At 54.6% G+C, this 22956-nt stretch overlaps 2 protein-coding genes across 8 annotated transcripts in view; one reads left to right on the top strand and one right to left on the bottom strand.

The window, feature by feature from the left end:
* The window catches only part of LOC104667537 (protein PMS2CL-like), a 1213215-nt gene that overhangs the window by 857652 nt on the left and 332607 nt on the right, over positions 1–22956 (bottom strand). The window lies entirely within an intron of this gene.
* The window catches only part of TNRC18 (trinucleotide repeat containing 18), a 123132-nt gene that overhangs the window by 48910 nt on the left and 51266 nt on the right, over positions 1–22956 (top strand). For 5 of the 7 annotated variants that reach the window (XM_030932180.1, XM_030932178.1, XM_030932174.1 and 2 more), the window contains 10 exons: positions 235–440; positions 820–966; positions 1902–2092; positions 3948–4377; positions 7036–8022; positions 15389–15564; positions 16178–16314; positions 16489–16617; positions 18619–18790; positions 21008–21368. In XM_030932180.1, coding sequence (XP_030788040.1) covers positions 235–440; positions 820–966; positions 1902–2092; positions 3948–4377; positions 7036–8022; positions 15389–15564; positions 16178–16314; positions 16489–16617; positions 18619–18790; positions 21008–21368 — 2936 coding nt within the window. The remainder of the gene's footprint in view (positions 1–234; positions 441–819; positions 967–1901; positions 2093–3947; positions 4378–7035; positions 8023–15388; positions 15565–16177; positions 16315–16488; positions 16618–18618; positions 18791–21007; positions 21369–22956) is intronic. The other 2 variants (XM_030932175.1, XM_030932177.1) reach the window with 2 other exon arrangements.

Genomic DNA, 22956 nt, shown 5'->3' with positions numbered 1-22956 from the left:
TACTGAGAGCGGGAGCTTCCCTGGTCCTCAGCACTGGGCCAGCCCTGCCCAGGCCAGGTGACCCCACGACCCCTTCCAGTGAGTGTGGAAGGCCCTGGGAGGCCTTTCAGTTCCGAGCAGTGGTTGTCCTGACTCATGGCCTGGTGGCAAACAGTTCCTTGGGGCAACCCCTCTTCTCCCTCTCGTCCCCTGGGCTGTCCCAGCTGTTGCTGACACCTGTGATCCTCCTTCCAGAGAGAGTAAGGAGCTGGCTGACCTGGCCCGCCTGCACCCTACCAGCTGTGCTCCTAACGGCCTGAACCCCAACCTCATGGTGACGGGGGGCCCGGCGCTGGCGGGCTCGGGTCGCTGGTCTGCCGACCCCGCAGCCCATCTGGCCACGCACCCCTGGTTGCCCCGCTCGGGCAGCACATCCATGTGGCTCGCCGGACACCCCTACGGTGAGTGTGGGGCACAGGGACTCTCCCCTTCTCTGAGGGAGGGGTGGGAGGGGGCAGGTGCAGGACAAGAGCTCAGGGCTGGCTCCTGCCTGCCGTTTCCTGGGGGTCCTGGGCCTGGCCTCCACATTTGTCCGAAGAAGGAATGATAATGGCTTCTGCCGCGTGGGGCCCGTCTGCCATGCCTGTTTGGGGCAGATGCCCAATGCGGGTGGCTCTGTGAGGTTCTTTGCAGCCAGCCAACACCCCTGTCCCTTGGCTTCCCCACTGGAGGCCCCAGGAGGTTCAGGACTTGGGAGATGGTGCTGGGCTGGGGCCGCCCGGGGACAAACAGCCTGGGGTGCCCCAGCGCTGACTCAGGCCTGGGCTTCTCTCCTCCTAGGCTTGGGCCCCCCATCTCTGCACCAGGGCATGGCCCCTGCGTTCCCACCTGGCCTTGGAGGCTCCCTGCCATCGGCCTACCAGTTTGTCCGGGACCCCCAGTCGGGCCAGCTGGTGGTCATTCCCAGCGATCACCTGCCTCACTTTGGTAAGTGGACCCTCCGTGTGGCCACCGTGGGCCAGGCTGGCCATGCCCAGCGAGATGGGCTCTGATGCCAAGGGCCTCCCGCTGAGGGGTGGCGGCCGGCAGGTCCGGGGTTTGGGGAGGCAGACTGGGGTTCAGAGAGAACATCTGTGGCCAGCGTTATAAAGCCTTGGGGTCTTTGTTGCAATGAGCTCCTGCCCAAAAACTCCATAAAGAGAAGCAAGACAGGCAGCCCTGGGTGGGGGCTGGGATTCCCCTTACCTGGCACCACCATCTCCTCGAATCCACCTCGAAGACCGCTGGAGGCCGGGCGCGGTGGCTCAAGCCTGTAATCCCAGCACTTTGGGAGGCCGAGACGGGCGGATCACGAGGTCAGGAGATCGAGACCATCCTGGCTAACATGGTGAAATCCCGTCTCTACTGAAAAATCAAAAAAACGAGCCGGGCGAGGTGGCGGGCGCCTGTAGTCCCAGCTACTTGGGAGACTGAGACAGGAGAATGGCGTAAACCCGGGAGGTGGAGCTTGCAGTGAGCTGAGATCCGGCCACTGTACTCCAGCCTGGGTGACAGAGTAAGACTCCGTCTCAAAAAAAAAAAAAAAGAAAAAAGAAGACAGCTGGGAGGGGCCGGAGAAGGCGTTCCCTGGGTCCTCCCAGTGGCCCTCTTACATGTCTGCATGCTGACCTGCTTTGGTTGTCAGGCTGTGGGGACATCCCATCCCGGGTGTGGACAGGGCTGTGTTCCTGGGCCTGGGGTGCATACGTGGCCTATGGAGGACAGGACAAGCTTCCTGCCCCTAGGGGACAGCCGGGGGCCCTGCAGAGCCCAGCTCCCCGCTGTGTGGGTGGCCCCTCTCTGGCCTCGTCTTCCCCTCTGTAAATAGGCATGGTGGTGCAGCATCCGGCCGCAGGTGCAGCACACTGTCTGTGTCCCCACAGCGGAGCTGATGGAGCGGGCCACCGTGCCACCCCTCTGGCCTGCCCTGTACCCGCCAGGCCGCAGCCCTCTGCACCATGCACAGCAGCTGCAGCTCTTCTCGCAGCAGCACTTCCTGCGGCAGCAGGAGTTCCTGTACCTGCAGCAGCAGGCGGCCCAGGCCTTGGAACTGCAGAGGAGCGCCCAGCTGGTGGTGAGTCGGGGAGGATGAGGCGCAGCTCCCTCTGGGGGCCCCATGGGTGATGAGGCAGACGAGTCAGCCAGCAGAAACTCCAGACAGTTACAGGGAGGGAGAAAACAGCAGAGGGGCAGGTGGTCAGAGAGGGCTTCCTGGTGGAGGCAGCACTGGAACAGAGACCTGGAACTGTCTGTGGAAGAGCTCTCCAGGCAGAGGGAGCTGTGAACAGAGGTAGATGGAGCCTGGAAGGGCAGGGTGCAGGAACAAGGGGGAAACCAAGGCAGAGAGGTGGCCTTGGGGACTGGGGAAGGGTGATTGGATGCTGAAGGAGTCCAGTGGGCTCCCGCTGTTGCCTGAGCCCAGCCTGGCCTCTTCTCTCCAGGTGGCCTCTCGGAGAGGCACAAGGAGGCCTGGCCAGCTGTCTCCTGATGGCATGGTCCCATAAGATAGGGTACAGGAAGAGTCTGCTCTGGAGGGGTCGGCCCAGGTGGTACATACAGCAAGGAGTTCTCAGAGCCCGAGCCCCAGTTCTGAATCTTACCTCTGTCAGGCCTGGCTGTGTGCTCATGGGGAAGTACCTTTACTTCTCTGGGCTTCAAGTTTCCTCTCCTAGAAACAGATGCTAGCGTTGTGTAGTCCTTGGGTTGCTAAATGTAACTGTTAAGTAATCGGGAGAGTGGCCTGTCTTGGAGTGCTTCATCCTGGTGTTTTTTGTTTGTTTGTTTGTTTGTGCAGTTTTTTTGAAGTGGAGTCTTGCTCTGTTGCCCAGGCTGGAGTGCAGTGGTGCGATCTCGGGTCACTGCAACCTCCACCTCCTGGGTTCAAACGATTCTCCTGCCTCAGCTTCCCGAGTAGCTGGAATTACAGGCGCATGCTGTCTTGCATGGCTAATTTTTTTTTTTTTGAGATGGAGTTTCGCTCTTGTTGCCCAGGCTGGAGTGCAATGGTGTGATCTCGGCTCACCGCAACCTCCGCCTCCCGGGTTCAAGCGATTGTCCTGCCTCAGCCTCCAAGTAGCTGAGATTACAGGCGCGTGCCACCATGCCCAGCTAATTTTTGTATTTTTAGTAGAGATGGATTTTACCATGTTGGTCAGGCTGGTCTCGAACTTCTGACTTCAGGTGATCCATCCGCCTTGGCCTCCCAAAGCGCTGGGATTACAGGCATGAGCCACCACGCCCGGCGTGCGTGGCTCATTTTTTTTTTGTATTTTTAGTAGAGATGGGGTTTCACCATGTTGGCCAGGCTGTTCTTAAATTCCTGACCTCAGGGGATCCACCTGCCTTGGCCTCCCAAAGTGCTGGGATTACAGGTGTGAGCCACTATGCCTGGCCCCCAGTATGTTTTGTGTATTGACTGACCGGCCCAGGTAGGCATTGGTGGTCACGGAGCCGACTCCCTCCCATTTCCTCATAAAAGACACGCCTGGGCTCCTCCTGCCCGCTTTGGGGCATTGTGAGACCGTAAAATGATGATGCAGTGAAGCAGGAAGGTTGAGCAGGTAGTGAGCACTCCGTGAAGGCATCTGTCCCAATGTCATCGAGGGGTGGCCCCCCATGCCCTGACTGTGAGGGTCCCTGCAGGGCCGGTGTCCTGGTGGAGGTCCCCCATCAGCCCTGGTCCAAAGGGGCCCACCAGAGCTCCTCACCCCCAGCCCTGCCTTTTGGGGTTCTGCATGGAATGCTGTGCTTATGACACATGGACTGGGATGGAATGTCCGTCTCCAGCCTGGGAGGGGGTGGGCAGCCTGGACCCCAGGCCCTGCATGAGGTTCTCCTCAGGCTGGGGGACCCTGCGGGGACAGGGCAGGTGCGGGGGTGGGGGGGGGGAACTCATGCCATGCTGACCCTGCCTGCCGGCCCCTCCCCAGCAGGAGCGGTTGAAGGCGCAGGAGCACCGGGCGGAGATGGAAGAGAAGGGGAGCAAGCGGGGCTTGGAGGCTGCGGGCAAGGCTGGCCTGGCCACTGCTGGCCCCGGGCTGCTGCCGCGGAAGCCCCCCGGCCTGGCCGCCGGCCCCGCGGGCACCTATGGCAAGGCTGTGAGCCCACCACCATCACCCCGCGCATCCCCTGTGGCTGCCCTGAAGGCCAAGGTCATCCAGAAGCTGGAGGACGTGTCCAAGCCACCCGCCTATGCCTACCCTGCCACCCCCAGCTCCCACCCCACCAGCCCGCCGCCGGCCTCCCCGCCACCCACCCCAGGTATCACCCGCAAGGAGGAGGCTCCCGAGAATGTGGTCGAGAAGAAAGACTTGGAGTTGGAGAAGGAAGCCCCCAGCCCCTTCCAGGCCCTTTTCTCAGGTAGGATGCAGCTGAGACCCTCAGGGTCTCACTCTGGCCCTGGTGTGGTAAAACTGCTCACCCCATCTCTTCATTGACCCATTCGGTCGTTCATTCATTCCAACTCCACGGAGCATCTCCTACATACCAGACCCGCCGCCAGACACGGAGACGAACACAGGAGCCCATAGTCACATCCAGCCTCTCCCCGGCCCCTTCTCAGCAGTAGTGTCAGGGAAATGGGCCTAATATTAGAAACTGCTTCAGGACGAGTTGTTCTGAGCTTTCAACCGAGCCACACCTGTCACATACTCAGCATGCAGTCAGCGCTAAATTCTACCTTGGTGATGATGGTCTAGGGACACCCGTTCCATGGGTCGCACGCACACACCCACTCTTCCCGTCTTCTGCATCAGGTGGCATTGCAGCAGGTGGCTTTGGGGGCTGGCACTGTGTTCTTCCTTCCTGGGGGGTGTTAGGCATGTTGAGCGCGTGCTTGGGAGGACTTTGGTTCAAATTCAGATTCTGGCACCGAGGCTGAGTGAGCTTGGGCCAGTGGTGGCAATTACTGAGCTTGGCCTGGCGCCTGTCTCTCCTTTGTCAGTTTCCTTTTGTGTGCCTCCAGCTGCTGGGCTGGGAGTGGTGCAGAGAATCAGGGGCACACAGCCCTGCTCTCAGGGAGATTATACCTGGGGACAGAACTGGGTTGCTATTCCTTTTTCTTTTTTTTTTTTTGAGATGGGATCCTCACTCTGTCGCGCAAGCTTGTACTGCAGTGGTACAATCACAGCTCACTGCAGCCTTGAACATCTGGGCTCAAGTGATCCTCCTGCCTCAGCCTCCCAAGCAGCTGGGACCATAGGCACGCATCACTGGACTTGGCTATTTATTTATTTTTATTGATTGATTTATTTTTGAGACTGAGTTTCACTCTTGTTCCCCAGGCTGGAGTGCAGTGGCGCAATCTCGGCTTACTGCAACCTCTGCTTCCCAGGTTAAAATGATTCTCCTGCCTCAGCCTCCCTCGTAGCTGGGATTATAGGCATGAGCCACCACACCCGGCTAATTTTGTATTTTTAGTAGAGATGGGGTTTCTCCATGTTGGTTAGGCTGGTCTCGAACTCTCGATCTCAGGTGATCCACCCACCTCGGCCTCCCAAAGTGCTGGGATTACAGGCGTGAGCCACCACACCCGGCCAATTTATTTTTTATATTCATACAGCTGTGTCTTGCTTAGTTGCCAAGGCTGATCTTGATCTCCTGGGCTCAAGCAATCCTCCTACTCTGGACTCCCAAATTGCTGGGATTGTAGGCTTGAGCCACTGCAGCTAGCCCTGCTGTTATATTTTGTTTTGTTTTGAGATAGGGTCTGTCACCCAGTCTGAAGTGCAGTGGTGCCATCATAATTCACTGCAGCCTTGATCTCGCAGGCTCAAGTGATCTTTCCACCTTTGCCTCCCAAGTAGCTGGGATTACATAGTGTACCACCAATGACCAGCTAATTTTTTTTTGTAGAGATGGAGTCTTGCAGGCCAGGCACAGTGGCTCACGCCTATAATCCCAGCACTTTGGGAGGCCGAGGCGGGTGGATCACCTGAGTTTAGGAGTTTGAGACCAGCCTGGCCAACATGGTGAATCTCCGTCTCTACTAAAAATATAAAAAATTAGCCGGGCACGGCCGGGCGCAGAGGCTCACGCCTATAATGCCAGCACTTTGGGAGGCCAAGGTGGGCGGATCATGAGTTCAGGAGATGGAGACCATCCTGGCTAACATGGTGAAACCCCATTTCTACTAAAAATACAAAAAAGAAAAAAAATTAGCCAGGTATGGTGGCGGGTGCCTGTAGTCCCAGCTACTCGGGAGGCTGAGGCAGGAGAAGGGCGTGAACCCAGGAGGCAGAGCTTGCAGTAAGCTGAGATCGTGCCACTGTACTCCAGCCTGGGTGACAGAGCGAGACTCCATCTAAAAAAAAAAATTGGCCAGACGTTGTGGCTCATGCTCATGCCTGGAGTCCTAGCTGCTCGTGAGGCTGAGGCAGGAGAATCGCTTGAATCCAAGAGGCACAAGTTGCAATGAGCCGAGATGTGCCATTGCATTCCAGCCTGGGCAACAAGAGTGAAATTCCATCTAAAAAAAAAAAAGAGAGAGATGGGGTCTCACTTTTGCCCAGACTGGTCTTGAATTTCTGAACTCAAGCAATCATCCCACTTTAGCCTCCTCAAGTGCTGGGATTACAGGCGTGGCCCACTACACCTGGCCTTGCTGTTACATTTTGAACAACTGCTTTAATGGGGCGGAGCAGCAGGTTCGTGGGGAGTGGAGGCCAGACCACACAAGGTGGGTAAAGGCAGTTGTAGGCCTTTGCAGACCTCATGAAGTGTTTGCTTCTGGTCTAGCCTTGTGCTGGGTGTGGAGTGGGAAAGGGACGAGAGAGACAACTGTGGTTCTTTGCCTTCAAGACCACAGACCCTGGGGACAGGAAGGTGGCTGATTTTTCACTGTGGGGCCACTGCATGGTCCTGGGGTCTCTGAGATCCCACCTAGAACAGCTCCCAGCCCTGCAGCTGGGTGAGCAGAGGGCGGCTGTGTCCCGGGTCTCTGGGGTGGTGGGCGGTGTCAATGGGGACATGGGATATGAGATCCTAGGGCTCCCATGCTGACTCCTGTGTTCTTGGCAGATATCCCGCCCAGGTACCCGTTCCAAGCCCTGCCACCACACTACGGGAGGCCCTACCCTTTCCTGCTGCAGCCCACGGCAGCCGCCGACGCGGATGGCCTGGCCCCCGATGTGCCACTCCCGGCTGATGGGCCTGAGCGCCTGGCACTCTCACCCGAAGACAAGCCCATCCGCTTGTCGCCCTCCAAGATCACAGAGCCGCTGCGGGAGGGCCCGGAGAAAGAACCGCTGACTGAGCGGGAGGTGAAGGCAGAGGTGGAGGACATGGATGAGGGCCCCACAGAGCTGCCGCCTCTGGAGTCGCCACTGCCACTGCCCGCCGCGGAAGCCATGGCTACCCCCAGCCCTACAGGGGGTTGTGGAGGTGGCCTGTTGGAGGCCCAGGCGCTGAGTGCCACCGGGCAGAGCTGCGCAGAGCCCTCCGAGTGCCCAGACTTTGTGGAGGGGCCTGAACCACGGGTGGATTCCCCGGGCCGGACAGAACCCTGCACTGCCGCCCTGGACCTGGGGGTGCAGCTGACACCCGAGACACTGGTGGAGGCCAAGGAGGAGCCAGTGGAGGTGCCTGTGGCGGTGCCCGTGGTGGAGGCAGTGTCCGAGGAAGGCCTGGCGCAGGTGGCGCCAAGCGAGTCCCAGCCCACCCTAGAAATGTCAGACTGTGACGTGCCCGCCGGGGAGGGACAGTGCCCGAGCCTGGAGCCCCAAGAGGCTGTGCCTGTGCCTGGCAGCACCTGCTACCTGGAAGAGGCAAGCTCTGACCAGTTTCTGCCCAGTCTAGAGGACCCACTGGCTGGCATGAACGCCCTGGCTGCAGCTGCGGAGCTGCCCCAGGCCAGGCCTCTGCCCTCCCCGGGTGCTGCTGGAGCCCAGGCCTTGGAGAAGCTGGAAGCAGCCGAGAGCCTTGTCTTGGAGCAGAGCTTCCTTCATGGCATCACCCTGCTGAGTGAGATCGCAGAGCTGGAGCTGGAGAGGAGGAGCCAGGAGATAGGTGAGAGTGCACAACCTCTGAGTTGTGCAGATTTGTAAATTTTGTTTTTGTGGAGACAGGGTCTTGCTATGTTGCCCAGACTGGAGTGCAGTGGCACAGTCTTAGCTGTCTGCAGCCTCAAACTCTTGGGCTCAAGTGATCTTCCCTCCCCAGCCTCCCAAGTAGCTTGGGCTATAGGCATCTACCACCCTGCCCAGCTAACTTTAAAAAAAATTTTTTTTTTAAGAGATGGGGTCTTGCCCTGTTGCCCAGTCTGGTCTCAAACTCCTGGACTCAAGCGATTTTTGCCCACCTCAGCCTCCCACAGTACTGGGATTATAGGTGTGAGCCGCTGTGCCCGACCCCTTAAACTTTTTTTTATGAGACTGTTAAATTATGAAAAACCAGGAATGTGGTTTATTCATATTCTTTTTTTTAAACAATTGTGGTAAGATACACATAACAAAATTTTCCATCTCGAGCATTTTTAAGCGTCCTGTTGAGTGGCATGTTAAGTGTGTTCGCACTGTGCAGCGGTCTGTGGGTTTCCTGGTGGCGAAATTTCGCATTCTATCAATGGTGTGTTTTAGCAGAATTTCTTGGGTTGCAAGGAACAGAAAGTCTTATTTAAATTGGTTTAGGCAGGAGAGAATTAATTGGCTCTTGGAACTGAAGTCCAGCAGTAATTAGGTAATTTCAGGTATGGCTGGATCTAGGTGTTCAAGCCAAGAAACCAAGTTTCTCTTCTCCTACACAGGCCCTTCCCTAGTCTCTCTCTCTGTGTCCCTGTCTCCTTCCCTCTTGCTGTTCGACTTTTCTCTCCATTGGCCTCATTCAAGGCCGACTTACCATCCCTTAATCGTCTTCATTGGGTTGGGGGGTGTGGTCTGTCAATTCCTCTCAGATCCCTGGGCCTGCTCAGCAGCCTCACGAAAGAGGCCACCTCTTTCTTGCTAGCTTTGGCAAAGACACTGAGATTCACTCTCACAGGCTGACTGCGGTTCCTGCTTTGTTTTTTTTTTCTGAGACAGTCTCCCTCTATCACCCAGGCTGGTGTGCAGTGGCATCATCTCGGCTCACTGCAGCCTCTGCCCTTCCGGGTTCAAGTGATTCTCCTGCTTCAGCCTCCTGAGTTCCTGGGATTACAGGCGTGCACCACTATGCCTGGCTATCTTTTTGTATTTTTAGTGGAGATGGGGTTTCACCATGTTGGCCAGGTTGGTCTTGAACTCCTGACTTCTAGTGATCCACCCGCCTTGGCCTCCCAAAGTGCTGGGATTACAGGCTTGAGCCACCTTGCCTGACCATTTTACTTAAAATGTTCTTTATTAAACAGTTTTCAAAGCTGTGGGTTTACATTAATTTTTTTTTTTTTTTTTTTTTAACAAAAAGTAGAGATGGGGTTTCACCGTGTTGGCCAGGCTGGTCGCGAACCCCTGACCTCAAGTGATTTTCCCACCTTGGCCTCCCAGATTGCTGGGATTACAAGCATGAGCTGCCAGCTTAAAACTGTGGTTTAAAAAAAAAAAATCATTGTTTTAGGGACTGCCCAATTTTCTGCCTGGCGGTGGCCCTGGCCCTCGATGACCCAGTCTTAGATCGTCAGGCATTTTCGTTTGCTTTAAAACAAAGTGTATTTATTTATTTTTTTCTGTTGCAAGTAACGTGATGGTTATCCTTGAAGAAAAAAAATCTTTGTCCATATCTCTGAATTGCCTTGGATTATATGCCCAGAGGTAGAACTGTTGGGTCCAAACAAGGCCACATTTTTCAGGGTTTTCTGATTTTCATGGTCAGATGACCCTCAAGGAAGCCTGGAGAAGCCACGCTCCCATTGGCCTGTGTGAGCAACGCCCCTTCCCCACTGGGCGGCGGTTGTCCTAAAGTTCATTGCTGCTTTTCTCTCACTAAAATAGTTCAATAGAAACTTTTTTGTTTTTGGTAGAAGAAAATCAAAATTCCCTTGGTCGGCTGGGCGTGGTGACTCACACCTGTAATCCCAGCATTTTGGGAGGCCGAGGTGGGCAGATCCTCTGAGGTCAGGAGTTCGAGACCAGCCTGTCCAACATGGTGAAACCCCCGTCTCTACTAAAAATACAAAAATTAGCCGGGCACGGTGGCGGGCACCTGTAGTCCCAGGTACTCGGAAGGCTGAGGCTGTAAAATCACTTGAACCTGGCAGGCAGAGGTGGTTGCAGTGAGCCAAGATTGCACCATTGCACTACAGCCTGGGCAACGAGAGTGGAACTCCATCTCAAAAAAAAAAAAAAAAAATTCCCTTGGTCTTCCTACCTGGTACTGGGTTTTGTGTGTGTGTGTGTGTTTTAATATTTTTTGGGACAGAATCTCACTCTGTTGCCTAGGCTGGAGTGCAGTGGTGTGATCTCGGCTCACTGCAACCTCTGCCTACTGGGTTCAGGTGATTCTCCTGCCTCAGCCTCCCAAGTAGCTGAGATTACAGGCGCATGCCACCATGTCCAGCTAATTTTTGTATTTTTGGTAGAGATGGGGTTTTGCCATGTTGGCTGTGCTGGTCTTGAACTCCTGGCCTCAAGTGATCTGCCCACCTCGGCCTCCCAAAGTGCTGGGATCACAAGTGTGAGTCACTGCACCCAGCCCAGAATTCTCCACCCTATTAGGACACCAGCCTTACGGAATTAAGGCCCACTGTCATGACTTGAACTTGACCACCTCTGCAAAAGCCCTGTCTCCCACAGAGGTCACCTTCTGAGGTTACGGGGGGTTAGGACTCTCACATATTAAATTAGTGGGGAAATGACTGAACCCCTCACTGCTGGCCTTGAGGCCACTTGGGCATCCCTTGTCTGATCAGTTAAGAGGTTCGGGAAAATAGGTTTGTGGGAGGGTGAAGGAGGTGACACAGTTGTACCTTGGTCCCCTCCTGGAGAACAGAGCAGCCCTCCATACTTACCTGACATTGTAGACGCTTACGTCTCGCAGAAACTTGAGGCAGGGGTAGGTGGCGCAGAGGCATCACTGTGGGATGGGCGAGATGGTTTCAATCTAACATCAGCCTTTAGGAGCTGATCAGGTTTGCGGCTTTGTGGCCTCAGTCTCCCTAAAGATAAAAGAAGAGCAGCTGGGTGCAGTGGCTCACGCCTGGAATCCCGGCACTTTGGGAGGCCAATGCAGGCGGATCACTTGAGGTCAGGAGTACGAGACCAGCCTGGCCAACGTGGCGAAACCCTGTCTCTACTAAAAATAAAATTAGCTGGGCATGGTGACACATACCTGTAATCCCAGCTACTCAGGAGGCTGAGGCAGGAGAATTGCTCGAACCCAGGAAGCGGAGGTTGCAGTGAGCCGAGATTGTCACTGCACTCCAGCTTGGCCGACAGAGTGAGATGACAGAGTGAGATGACAGAGTGAGATTCCGTCTCAAAAAAAAAAAAGGTGGCCAGGCGCGGTGGCTCAAGCCTGTAATCCCAGCATTTTGGGAGGCCGAGACGGGTGGATCACGAGGTCAGGAGATCGAGACCATCCTGGCTAACCTGGTGAAACCCTGTCTCTACTAAAAAATACAAAAAACTAGCCAGGCGAGGTGGCGGGCGCCTGTAGTCCCAGCTACTCGGGAGGCTGAGGCAGGAGAATGGCGTAAACCCAGGAGGCGGAGCTTGCAGTGAGCTGAGATCCGGCCACTGCACTCCAGCCTGGGCGACAGAGCGAGACTTCATCTCAAAAAAAAAAAAAAAAAAAAAAGATATAAGAAGAGCAAAACAAGTATTCTCAACTAGGGGTGATTTTGTTCCCCCAGGAGACATTGGCAACCGCAGTTTTGGTTGTCACAGCTTCGGGGGAGCACTACTGCCATCTAGTGGGTAAAGGCAGGGACTCAGCAAGGCACCCTACAGTGAAGGCAGAGGACAGCCCTAAGCAGAGATGCAAATGAATAGTGAAATGTGAATGGTGCCAAGGAAGAGAAGCTCCCCCCTCAGCAGCATCATTAGTCATGTCTGTCTCTGGAACTTTGCCAATAGAGAATATGGTTCTCGACTCACCACAGTGTCCGCCTCCCGGGTTCAAGTGATTCTCCTGCCTCAGCCTCCTGAGTAGCTAGCACTACAGGCATGCGCCACCATGCCCGGCTAATTTTTTGTATTTTTAGTAGAGATGGGGTTTCTCCATGTTGGTCAAGCTAGTCTTGAACTCCTGACCTCAGGTGATCCGCCCTCCTTGGCCTCCCAAAGTGCTGGGATTACAGGTGTGAGCCTCTGCGCCCAGCCAAAAATTGGTATTTTAGATCACAAAGAAAATGTCAGCCGGGCATGGTGGCTCGCGTTTGTAATCCCAGCACTTTGGGAGGCTGAGGCAGAAGGACTGCTTGTACCTAGGAGTTTAAGACCCGCCCGGGCAACATGGCGAGACCTCGTCTGCATTAAAAAAATGAAATGTCAATTAAAAAATTGTAATAGGACTCATTTAAATTTGGTGGAGACCAAAGCAAGATCTCTGTGGTTGAAGCACCCTTTCTGGAGGGTTGGGGGGGAGTATTTATCAGAGAGAGAACTGCACAGACCTGGTCATATTCATCACATTGGTGAGACTTTTCCTACCACACGTGTCCCAGCTATGTGCCCATGTGCTCCTATTACAAAAAGATAGGAGGCCGGACACGGTGGCTCACGCCTGTAATCTCAGCACTTTGGGAGACTGAGGTGGGAGGATCAGTTGAGCCCAGGAGTTCGAGACCAGCCTGGGCAATGTAGCAAGACCCCATCTCTACAAAAAATACAAAAACTAGCCGGGTGTGATGGCATGTGCCTGTGGTCCCAGCTACTCAGGAGGCTGAGGCAGGGTGATTGCGTGAGCCTAGGAGCTTGAGGCTGTGGTGATGTGTGATGGTGAACTCCAGCCTGGCGCACAGAGTGAGACCCTATCTTTAAAAAAAAAAAAAAAAAAGGGAAGAACCTAAATGCCGTGAATGGGAGATGACTGACTTGGATGAATCAAAACTCATCAGTTCAAGAGGGTTCTAGGCTGCTCCTCCACCCCACGCCCCGCATGATTCTGCGTAAGCTCCTTCTTTGCACGTTTGACCATTTAAAATTGCTGACATTCTAGTGTTTTTGACCTTTAGAGATGGCAATTTTTATAAGGTTCAAGCTGATAATAATGAGGTAAATGTTTGCTTTGTGCTGAGAAAAGACATTAAGCAGAAAAAAAGCAGTGTGATACAGTGTTGAGATTTTTTTTTTTTTCCTGAAACAGTCTCCCTCTGTCGCCCAGGCTGGAGTGCAGTGGGGCTATCATGGCTCCCCGAAACCTCCGCCTCCAGGGTTCAAGCGATTCTCGTGCCTCAGCCTCCCAAGTAGCTGGGATTACAGGTGGCCACCACCACATCCAGCTAATTTTTGTATTTTTAGTAGCGGGGTGGTTTTACCACGTTGGCCAGACTGGTCTCAAGCTCCTGGCCTCAAGCCGTCCACCCACCTCGGTCTCCCAAAAGTGCTGGGATTACAGGCATGAGCCACCGTGCCCAGCCAGAGATGTGTGTGTGTGTGTGTGTGTGTGTGTGTACGTTTTTTTCTTTGAGACAGGCTTACTATGTTGCCTGGGCTGGAGTGCAGATATGATCGTGGCTCACTGCAGTCTCACCTTCCTGGGTTCAAGTGATCTTGCCTCAGCCTTCTGAGTAGCTGGGACTGCAGGCACCCAGTTTACATTTATATATATATATATATTTTGAGCCGGGGTCTCACTCTGTTGCCAAGGTTGGAGTGGCTCAATCTCAGCTCACTGCAACTTCTGCCTCCTGAGTTTAAGCAGTTACGCCTCAACCCCCGAATAGCTGCGACTACAGGCGCTTGCCACCATGCCCAGTTAATTTTTGAATTTTTAGTAGAGACAGGGTTTCACCATGTTGGCTAGACTGTTCTCAAAACTGCTCACCTCAAATTGTCTGCCTGCCTTGACCTCCCAAAGTGCTGGGATTACAGGTGTGAGCCACCGCACCTGGCTTATTTTTATATTTTAAAGGATGCTCGTGGATGTCATGTGCATTTGAATATGCATAATCATTTCTGGAACTGTCTTCTGGAAACTGCACCCACAGTGGCCTCCCAAGGGAGGGACCTGTGTGTTGCAGGAGGAAGGAAGAAGGCTGTCTTTTTTTTTTTTTTTTTTTTTTTTACACCTTTCTGCTTGGTTTGTGTTTTTCATCCTGGACATTTTTCTGATTATAAGAGCCATGTATATTAGCTATGGAAAAATGTACATACAAATAAGTGAAAGGAGGCCGGGCGCGGTGGCTCAAGCCTGTAATCCCAGTACTTTGGGAGGCCGAGACGGGCGGATCACGAGGTCAGGAGATCGAGACCATCCTGGCTAACATGGTGAAACCCCGTCTCTACTAAAAAAAAATACAAAAAAAACCCACGAAAAACTAGCCGGGCGAGGTGGTGGGCACCTGTAGTCCCAGCTACTCGGAGGCTGAGGCAGGAGAATGGCTTAAACCCAGGAGGCGGAGCTTGCAGTGAGCTGAGAATCGGCCACTGCACTCCAGCCCGGGCGACAGAGCGAAACTCCGTCTCAAAAAAAAAAATAAATAAATAAATAAAGGAGAGCTGTATTGCTGGGAAGTACCCTTCGGCCTTTGGAGGCCCTCCCTCTGGAGGCTTTGCTGCGCCCAGTGTACTCTGGGAATAGAGCACAGGACCCTGTGGTGGGCGTGCTGCCTTCTCTCCTGTTCTATTGATTGACTGATTGAGACGGAGTCTCGCTCTGTCGCCCAGGCTGGAGTGCAGTGGTGCTATCTCGGCTCACTGCGTTTCACCGTGTTAGCCAGGATGGTCTTGATCTCCTGACCTCATGATCTGCCCGCCTCGGCCTCCCAAAGGGCTGGGATTACAGGCGTGAGCCACCACGTCTGGCCAATTTTTTTTTTTTTTGGAGATGGAGTCTTGCTCTGTCGGCCAGGCTGGCATGCAGTGGTGCAAACTCAGCTCACTGCAACCTCTGCCTCCTGGGTTCAGGCGGTTCTCCCACCTCAGTCTCCTGAGTAGCTGGGATTCCAGGTGTGTGCCACTACAGCCGGCTAGTTTTTGTTATTTTTAGTAGAGGTGGGGTTTCACCGTTTCTGTATGTTGGCCAGGCTGGTCTTGAACTCCCGGCCTCAAGTGATCCGCCCGCCTCAGCCAGCCAAAGTGCTGGGATTACAGGCATGAGCCAGTGTGCCCGGCCTTCTCCTCCGTTCTTGTTGAGAGATGCTCAGGACTTCCGGCATGTCACAAAGGCCTCTGTCCACTCAGCACCTTGGGGGATGGGCGCGTGTGGCCTGGGGCCTGTGCTTGCTCTGGGCCTTGGCATCCCCATTTGGGGTCGGGTGGGGGGTGGCGGCAGCGCCCTGTTACCTGCCTCCTGTCTGCAGGTTTGGAGCGGGCCCTGGTGGCCCGGCCCTCACTGGAGAGTCTGCTGGCAGCGGGCAGCCACATGCTGAGGGAGGTGCTGGATGGGCCTGTAGTGGACCCGCTCAAGAACCTGCGGCTCCCGCGGGAGCTGAAGCCCAACAAGAAGTACAGCTGGATGCGCAAGAAGGAGGAGCGGGTGAGCGGCCGGCTGCTTCCTCCCTGGGGCCCGCGAGCTGAGGCCGGGTGGGAGTCCCCTCTGTGGAGGTGCCCTTCTGCTTGGGGCGTGGCTGGCTTTGGCGTCAGAGAGGGCTGAGCTACATTCAGCTCCTTGTGCTGACATGCTACGTGGTCCCAGGCAAGTGGTTGCTCTTCTCGGGGACTCAGTTTACCCATCTGCTAGCATGTCAGGCACATCATACAGGTCGCGGTGTGATCCACTGGCAAGAGAGTAGCCCAGGGTCACATGTAGCTCTGGCCTTAGGTGTCCACGGGGCCTGGGGCTGCAGCATCCGCTCACTGAGCCTCCGTTTATAAATGACACAGTGGCCCTCGCTGATGGAGCAGGTGTCATACGCAAGTGCTGTGCTTCAGGCATGCCATCTAATTGAGCACTGCCACAGCCCCACAGAGCCAGCACAGGGTCCTTTGCCTACGATGAGGCCATGGCCTCAGTCAGGAGGTGGCAGCGGTGGGACTCGAGCCCCAGCTCCCAGTGCCGTCTCCTCTTCCTCAGGGCACCTGGGTGGGCGGTGAGCGTCGTTGGGCAGTGGCATCCTCACCCGCTCCTCCTCTCCCGGTTCTTCCCCCAGATGTACGCCATGAAGTCTTCCCTGGAGGACATGGATGCCCTGGAGCTGGACTTCCGGATGCGGCTGGCCGAGGTCCAGCGCCAGTACAAGGAGAAGCAGCGTGAGCTGGTGAAGCTGCAGCGCCGCCGGGACTCCGAGTGAGTGTGCCCCCCGCCCGCCCCGTGGGGCCCCCGCCCCGGCCCGCCAGGCCCCCAGGCGCGCAGCAGCCGTCGAGGTGTGCGTGGACCCGACGCCGTGTGTGCATCGTGTGCCCGTTCTCCACGTCCCGCCCGACCCCCAGCGTCACAGCCAAGCGTGTGATTCTTTTTAAGGGACAGGCGCGAGGAACCCCATAGAAGCTTGGCACGCAGAGGCCCTGGCAGGCCGCGGAAACGGACCCACGCCCCGAGCGCCCTGTCGCCCCCCCGCAAGAGAGGGAAGAGCGGCCACAGTAGCGGAAAGTAAGGCTGGCCCCTCGGTGGGTAGGGGACTGGCACACAGCTTGAGGGGAGGAGCCCGGGCCCCACGCGGGGCCTGCCTCGGGGTACTGGGGGACCTAGCGTCCCTCAGACTCTGACCTACCTGCAGCAGTGGCCCTCGGGGAGCACGGACTGTGCTACCCGGGCCAGGAGGGAGCGAGGCCAGTGCTGAGCTGGATGGATGGCTCCTGCGACAGATTTTTCCCATGTCCTAACCCAGCGCTTCACCTGTCTTCCTGCCACGCCTGCCTTCTCACGCCTAGGGCCTAATTCCTCCTCTTTTCCATGCGCCTTCTCCCTGCGGAAGGACCCGCTGGGCTGCCAGCCTTGCTTGCTGGGACGGACTGTGACCCGGCTGTCGATCGGTCTCCGCCATGCCGGACCTGCTGGCTTGCCCCCGAGACCAGGGCTGGCTCCTTCTGGCACTTGGGGACAAGCTCCTCCTCCTCGGGTGGTGGTCGCAGCCTTGTGGGGCGCCTGTGTGGGTCTTTCTGAACGCCAGCTGGAACGAGAGCTTTTCCCGCAGGGCGAGGCGTGCACAGAAAAGATGCTTCGTCCTTCCCTGGGTGTCTAGCACAAGCGGAAAGGGGCCCGTCAAGGAAAGGGGTCGGAGTGTTCTGAGCCTGGGACAGGAGGGCGGGGTAGACGCTAGGTGGCTCAAGACCTGCCCTGAGGAAGGAGGAGCCCGGGGGGCCTTTGGAGGGCACAGGAGAGGCAGTAGGAAGGCCACAGGTCTTCTCAGGATAAAACAGCTCTAAGGCCCCCACGTCTTCCATTTAACATCCTTGGATGTTTCTGACCGAAGAGGGGATGAAGAGTGGTAGAAATCTCCCTCACTGGCCGCAGCAGGGGCAGGGAGAGTTTCCTGGAGAAAGACGGCAGGAGGCTGCGGCCACCAGCAGTGTGGTGGTCAGGGGTGTGGCCTGCACTGGTTAAATTTCCTATTCTTGAGTCCCAGCACACTATCCCTTAGTGTGACTGACCTCAGGCCAGGTGTTTGCTTTTCTGAGCCTATTTTCTCATCTATAAAAAAATTAAGTACACAGGTTGGCCACGGTGGCTCACGCCTATAATCCCAGCACTTTGGGAGGCCACCGAGGCAGGCGGATCACTTGAGATCAGGAGTTTGAGACCAGCCTGGGCAACATGGAGAAACCCCATCTCTATTAAAAATACAAAAATTAGCTGGGCGTGGTGGTGTGGGCCTGTAGTCCCAGCTATTTCGGGAGGCTGAGGTGGGAGAATTGCTTGAACCTGGGAGGCAGAGGCTGCAGTGAGCTGAAATTGAGCCACTGCACTGCATCCTGGGCAACAGAGTGAGACTCCATCCAAAAAATAAAAATAAAAAATAAAATACAGCAGCACCAAACGTTTGTGGCCAAGATACATGTCACGAACAGTGCAAGACACACAGTGAGTGAGTACCAAGTACAGATTGGCTGTTTCGATCACCTGTGAAGTTTCAGCTTAAAGCAAGCAAGTGGGGCTTCTAAGCCATGTCTGTATCCCCATTGCCACTGCGCATGGGATTCTGGAGACCAGCAAATGGTTCCTTTTTCGTTTTTTTTTCCTTGCTGGAGAAGACAGACTGGAATCCTTCTTCATGTAAACTTGTGTTCTAAACTCCCCCTGCCATCCTGGTGGATTTCCTTGGCGTTTCTGATCTTTGTTCTTGGCACGATTTGGTAAATAGGTGTCTGACCACACAGAGATGTGTGTGTGTGTTTGTGTACGCGTGAAAGCACACACGAGAGAAAACGCTTTTTTCCTTCTTTCACCTTAAACTCTCATTCTGCCTCATTCACAAATATCCCAGAATTCCAGCACGGTTGTTTTACAAGATCCATCTCCCCACGCCCATCTCTGCCATCACTGTCCGCGCTTCAGAGTCCAGAGCCCAACCCTTCAGGGCCACGAGGGTGGACCCCAGCCCGCAAGTCTTGTCTGGCCAGGGTGCTGACCGGTAGTGCGTCTGCGTTTCAGGCTGAGCAGCAAGTCTCTGCTGACATCAGATGACTATGAGCTGGGAGCAGGGATAAGAAAGAGACATAAGGGGTCTGAGGAGGAACACGATGCCCTCGTCGGAATGGGGAAAGCCAGGGGGAGGAACCAGACTTGGGATGAACATGAGGCCTCATCCGACTTCATTAGTCAGGTAAGTAACCCAGTCTTCCAGGTGTGTGAGATCTTTCAGGGAGGTGTCTGGAGGGTATGTTAAGAGTTCACGCTCCCTTTGCAGGCCCCTTGTTCCTGTACAGAAACCTTAGAAGTGGCTGTCTTAGTGCCAGAATGACGACTCTTCTCCAATCCTTATTTTACAGAGGGGGAGATTAAGGCCCAGAGGAGGTCAGAGACCTACCGAAGTAACACAGCCTCAGAGACAGGAGACCTAAAAGCTGTCTCCCTCCGTGTGCTGCATGACCCTTTGCTAAAGCCAAGCAGAGATACAAGTTCTTAACTAAATAGTGCAATTGCTCTGTTGTTTAACGGTGTAATTGTTTAATGAGCAGCTTTGCCATTCTGTAGTTCTAAGAAACAAGGGCTTGGTGCCATGGTAATTTCCTCTCTGAACTCTCCAGGGGCAATGGGCTGAGAGCCAACTCCTTGAGTCTTATTTCTTCAGAGCATTGAAACCATCCACTTAAGGTGTCTTTCTGTAAATACTAACGTACCTTGTCATCCCTCCCCATAAAGCCCACTGCAAAGGGGTAGTTTTTTGTTTTGTTTTGTTTTGTTTTGTTTTTTTGAGACAGAGTCACTCTGTTGCCCAGGTTGGAGTGCAGTGGCACAATCTCAGCTCACTGCAACGTCTGCCTCCCAGGTTCAAGCGATTCTCCTGCCTCAACCTCCCGAGTAGCTGGAATTACAGGCACCCACCACCATGCCTGGCTAATTTTTGTATTTTTAGTAGAGACAGGGTTTCACCATCTTGGCCAGGTTGGCCTTGAACTCCTGACCTCAGGTGATCTGCCTACCTCAGCCTCCCAAAGTGCTGGGATTCCAGGCGTGAGCCACTGCACCCGGCTGAGGGGTATTTTGGTTGACTTGGCTGAGAAAGCATGTTTTCTTAAGAAAAGAAAATAAGAAGTGTTTATGGACTCAAGAGTTAAGATATTATTACCTGCTTTATGGGGCTGTTGGGGGCAGGCTCATGGAGGGAGACGGGGTCTAGGAAGAGAAAGATCGCCAGTGTGTACACCAGACATTTTTTACTTTCAAATTGTGGTAAGGGATGCTTTTGTTGTAATTGCCACCATCCCAACTTTTTTCTTAAGAAATGTCACCTGATTAAAGAAAATCGAGATAAAATGTTCAAACGTGGGGCATCAATGGCTTTGAAACTGCATGTTTCACTTCAACAAATGCCTACAGCTGATGATAGACGTGCAGGCAGGAATTTAATCTGTGAAATCTCTAATGGGTCTTTCTGCTTCAGGCATCCAAGGAACACTTGAGGCATTTTTTTTTTGGCAGCTTCGGCCCCTTTAGTTAGGCAAACTGGTTTGGACTGTGCACTAGTCTTTGTTAGCTGCTGCAGGTGACTGAGATAGGCCTATCAGCTGTGCTTCAATCTGGGGTTTTGATCTTGATTCCTTTCCTCCTCTCTTAATCCAGCCGCCTTCTCCAGGCCATCAGCAGCAGCACTTGCTTGAAGTGCTTCCTTAGGAGACAGCAGGCAGTGCCGCGGAAAGCCAGGGCCAGGGATTAATGTAACCACAGCACCGGCTGTTTCATAAGTGGTTACCTTGTACCAGACATTGTGGTCACTGCATACCTTACCCGAGTTCATCTTCAGAAGCACCTTGTAATGCCAGACACAAGTATCCCTATTTTACAGAGTTAAACATTGAAGCTGGCCAGTTGTGGTGGCTTACGCTTGGAATCCCGACATTTCGGGAGGCTGAGGTGGGAGAATGCCTTGAGCCTAAAAGTTTGAGACCAGCCTGTGCAACATGGTGAAACCCCCTCTCTACAAAAATAAAAATAAAAACAATTAGGAGGGGTGGCACACGGCTGTATTCATCCAGCTACCAGAGAAGCTGAGGCGGGAGGGTCACAGAGCCCAGAGGTCGAGGCTGCAGTGACTTCCGACTCCCAGCTAGTCGGGAGCCTGAGGCAGGAGAATTGCTTGGACCTGGGAGGTGGAGGTTGCAGTGAGCCGAGATCGCGCCACTGCGCCCCAGCCTGGGCAACAGAGCGAGACTTCGTCTCTAAATATATATACGTATATTTATAGATACAGAAGCTAAGAGGAGTTAAATCACAGAGGCAGGGGAAGGATTGGAGCCCAGGCTGGGCAGAGCATGTACACAGAAACCCACTACGCTGTTTTGTCAAATCTTTTAACCCATGACCCACCTTCCCTCTCCAGCTAAAGATTAAGAAGAAGAAGATGGCCAGCGACCAGGAGCAGCTGGCAAGCAAGCTCGATAAGGCCCTCTCCCTCACGAAGCAGGACAAGTTGAAGTCGCCCTTCAAGTTTTCGGACAGTGCTGGGGGGAAATCGAAAACTGGCGGGGGCTGCGGCAGGTACTTGACTCCTTACGACAGCCTGCTGGGGAAGGACAGGAAGGCGCTGGCCAAGGGCCTCGGCCTGTCTCTGAAATCCTCCAGAGAAGGTAAACACAAAAAGGCCGCCAAAGCCAGGAAGATGGAGGTGGGGTTCAAGGCCAGAGGCCAGCCCAAGTCAGCCCATTCCCCGTTCGCCTCGGAAGTGAGCAGCTACTCTTACAGTAAGTAGCGGATGCCGCGCCACCTTTGGTCCGCTGCTTCTCTCCTCCTCTCCTCTCCCCTCGTCTCTCCACCGTTCTCTCTCCTCTCTCTCTCTCTCTCTCTCTCTCTCTCTCTCTCTCTCTCTCTCTCTCTCTCGCACTAAAGTGCCTAGGCTTGGCATGGCCTCCAAGCCGGAAGTTGGGGGGGAGGCCGCCTGAAGCGGATATGCCTGTGATTGGCGAGTGTGATGTCGGTGATTGGTGGGCGCCCGTGATTGGCGGTTGGAAGCCGACGTCCGCCAGCGCTCTCTTGCCCGCCCTCCGCTTACCTACCGGATGCCATTGGCGTGTAGGCTTTGCGTGTCATAGAGTTTGCAGCTGTTTGGCCTAGACAGGCCTGGAGCGCGACTGCTCTTGAGGGTCCTACAGGTGACTGGCCTCCACTACCCACAGGAGGTATGCTGTCTGTTGTGGACCACAGCTTTGTAGCGAAGTGTTGGCGGAAACAGCGTTTATGGAGTGCCCAGTGCTGGACTCTGAATGCAGGGCTTCATTGGCATGATTGTGTCTATGGCAGCTCTGACAGTGGTACCCCCATGTTGTTGCTGGGGATGCTGAGGCCTGAGAGCCAGAGGGAGTGTGTGCGCTCACGTGCGGAGAGGCGACTCGGGGTTAAACCTGGTTTGGCCTGACCCACCTACTCTCTGGAACCGCTGCCATCATGGCTATGGCCCGCTATTGAATTGTTTTTGTTTTTTGGGTTTTGTTTTTGCTTTTGGTTTTTGTTTTTTTTTTTTGAGACAGCATCTCACGCTGTCATCTAGGCTGGAGCACAGTGGTGCGATCTTGGCTCGTTGCAACTTCCACCTCCTGGGTTAAAGCAATTCCCTTGTCTCGGCCTCCCGAGTAGCTGGGACTACAGGCATGCGCCACCACACCCGGCTAATTTTGTATTTCTAGTAGAGATGGGGTTTTACCATGTTGGCCAGGCTGGTCCCGAACTCCTGACCTCAGGTGATCCACCCGCCTCGGCCTCCAAAGTGCTGGGATTACAGGAGTAAGCTACCGCGCCCTGCGTTTTTTGAGACAGTGTCTCTCTTTATTGCCTAGGCTGGAGTGCAGTGGGGCCATCATAACTCACTGCAGCCTTCAGCTCCTGGGCTCAAGTGATCCTCCTGCCTTAGCCCCCCTGAGTAGCTGAGACTAGGTGAGCACCACCACACCCGGCTAATTTTAAAATTTTTTTGTAGAGACAGCGTCTTGCTGTGTTTCCCAGGCTGGTGCCTGGGCTCAGGCAGTCCTCCCCTCTGAGCCTTCTGAGTATCTGGAGCTACAGCTGTGTACCACCGCATGCAGCTAATTTATTTTTATTTTCGTAGAGATAGGGTCGCCCTGTCTTCCAGGCTAGTCTGGAACTCCTGACCTTAAGCAAGCCTCCTACTTTAGCCTCCCGAATAGCTGGGACCATAGGCGCACACTACTACACCCAGCTAATCTATTTTTATTTTTATAGAGGCTAAGTCTTGCTATGTTGTCCATGCTGGTCTTAAACTCCTGGGCTCGACATCTTCTGCCTCAGCCTCCCAAAGTGCTGCAATTACAGGCGTGA

The sequence above is a fragment of the Rhinopithecus roxellana genome, chromosome 6, assembly GCF_007565055.1.
Source record: "Rhinopithecus roxellana isolate Shanxi Qingling chromosome 6, ASM756505v1, whole genome shotgun sequence".
NCBI classification, from domain to species: domain Eukaryota; kingdom Metazoa; phylum Chordata; class Mammalia; order Primates; family Cercopithecidae; genus Rhinopithecus; species Rhinopithecus roxellana.
This window is presented reverse-complemented; position numbering and strand designations above follow the sequence as displayed.